This window comes from Citrus clementina, unplaced genomic scaffold, assembly GCF_000493195.1.
Source record: "Citrus clementina cultivar Clemenules unplaced genomic scaffold, Citrus_clementina_v1.0 scaffold_3, whole genome shotgun sequence".
NCBI classification, from domain to species: Eukaryota; Viridiplantae; Streptophyta; class Magnoliopsida; order Sapindales; family Rutaceae; genus Citrus; species Citrus x clementina.
This window is the reverse complement of record NW_006262339.1, coordinates 25,186,621-25,188,569: the sequence shown is the minus strand read 5'-3', so window position 1 is coordinate 25,188,569 and position 1,949 is coordinate 25,186,621. Positions and strand designations below refer to the sequence as shown.

Genomic DNA, 1,949 nt, shown 5'->3' with positions numbered 1-1,949 from the left:
ATTATATTTAAGTTGTGTAATTAATTAATGTATTGTTAGTGCAATGACTTGTTGAACCAGTTTTTAAGATAACTTTGGTATTGATGGGGAAATGATATTCCTTTTTTTGCAATAAATTTGTTGGTAGTCCATAACTCCTGTGTCATTTGCTTCTTTGAATCAATTAATTTTTCCTCTGTTGCAAAGCCAAATATAATCATTTATAATTATAATATTTTGACCAAATAAAAAGCAATAACATAATTCCTGCACTTCTGCACTTTAAAGAATTCCAAAATTCCAGTAGCATAACAATTTCTGCACTTTCCAGAATTCCAGTACAATAACAGAATTTCTGCACTTCTGCACTTTAAACAATTTTTGCACTTTCCAGTAGCATAACAATTTATGCACTTCTGCACTTTAAATAATTCCAGAAGTCCAGTAACATAACAATTTCTGTACTTTCCAGAATTCCAGTACAAAAACAGAATTTCTGCACTTCTGCACTTTAAACAATTTTTGCACTTTCCAGTAGCATAACAATTTATGCACTTCTGCACTTTAAATAATTCCAGAATTCCAGTAGCATAACAATTTTTGCACTTTAAAGAATAACAGAATTCCAGTAGCATAGAATACATCTAGAATTCCAGAATAACATAAAACAATTTCTGCACTTTAAAGAATATCAGAATTCCAGTAGCATAGAATTAAAAAATAACATAATATCATTTATCCATCCACCATTCCAGTAGCACACAATTAAGGAATAACAGATTTGCAGCATCTCCCTCAATTCCAATCCAATAGCACATGACCAAATAATAACACAGCTGTAGCATATAAATCTAATAAAGGATCATGCAAGAACAAAAACAAGATTATTCTACGAAATCACTTCGAAACTCCTTATCAACTTCATATTCATTATCTTGCTGAAAGAGTAGCTGCTGAAAATGTCCAGGCTGCTGGAATTGTGGTTCCTATTAAAAAGAAAATTAAATATTTTGTTATAATAAAAGAGAATAAAGTAGATAATATGAATAAATACTAAATTTATCACCACTTACCGTACAAGAATTTTGTGTAGGTGTTAGATAAACATTATCCCCAACCATATGAGGTAAGCTCATAAGACCCTAAAACAAACATACATTAAATGAAGAGATAATAAAAAAATCATAACACATACTATGAAAAACTTACATTATAATAGTCCATAACTCCATGTGGGTACATATTCATATCAATATAACTTCCTTCAGGATTTTGAAATGCCTACAGTGGATCAATAATATATTAGAAAAACGTCTATGATTAAGTAATAAAAATCAACGACATGCATTTGAATTCCATAAAACCTACCGTTACAACATTGTTCTCGTGTGTTGGGACCACAGTCGGCACTTGCTCATTCACCTGTCCATCCTGTAAAGTCAACAAAACATACATTTGAACATCTTTTATGTTAGAAATTTTTTAACTTTAATTAAATTCAAAATACATTTTAAAAGTACCTTTGCATTGGAACGTGAGGAATTTATTTTAGATTTTGAAAATTTATTAGATTTCTTTCTTTGACAAGGTGGTCGACCTTTACGACGCCGAGCTGCTGGATCTCTAACTGTTTCTACTTCCACACTACAACTTCCTTGGCCTGTAACAACAGTTACTTCATTATCTCCGCAAAGAATTGCCTTTGATAAATCCCCCCGTACATTCTCAATCCAATTGAAAACAAGATTAGAGCTTTCAATAGTATGTGCAGCCATATTTGCAACCTCCGCAAAAGTAGCACACATTTTCTCATATCGTTTTTGCTCATCCGTACAGCTATGAAGCTCATAACTCGTTTTCACTCTACTATGGCATCTCCACACATCTTTTCTCCATCTTCGTAAAATATATTTTTCTGGAAGTACTTCTACGTCATTGCGGATCATGATTGCAATGGCATGCCTACAAAA

At 32.0% G+C, this 1,949-nt stretch overlaps 1 protein-coding gene across 2 annotated transcripts; it reads right to left on the bottom strand.

The window, feature by feature from the left end:
- Nucleotides 1-848: 848 nt before the first annotated feature.
- On the bottom strand, nucleotides 849-1,942 carry LOC112100271. Of its 2 annotated transcripts, XM_024189226.1 has the most exons (5): nucleotides 1,500-1,942; nucleotides 1,348-1,410; nucleotides 1,189-1,260; nucleotides 1,053-1,121; nucleotides 849-965 (listed from the first exon to the last, which is right to left on the bottom strand). In XM_024189226.1, the coding sequence occupies exons 1-5, from the start codon at nucleotides 1,923-1,925 to the stop codon at nucleotides 864-866; spliced, it is 732 nt and encodes a 243-aa protein (XP_024044994.1). In that variant the 5' UTR covers nucleotides 1,926-1,942; the 3' UTR covers nucleotides 849-863. The 2 variants fall into 2 exon arrangements, with proteins under 2 accessions (XP_024044994.1, XP_024044995.1); XM_024189227.1 differs by lacking the exon at nucleotides 1,053-1,121.
- Nucleotides 1,943-1,949: the final 7 nt, after the last annotated feature.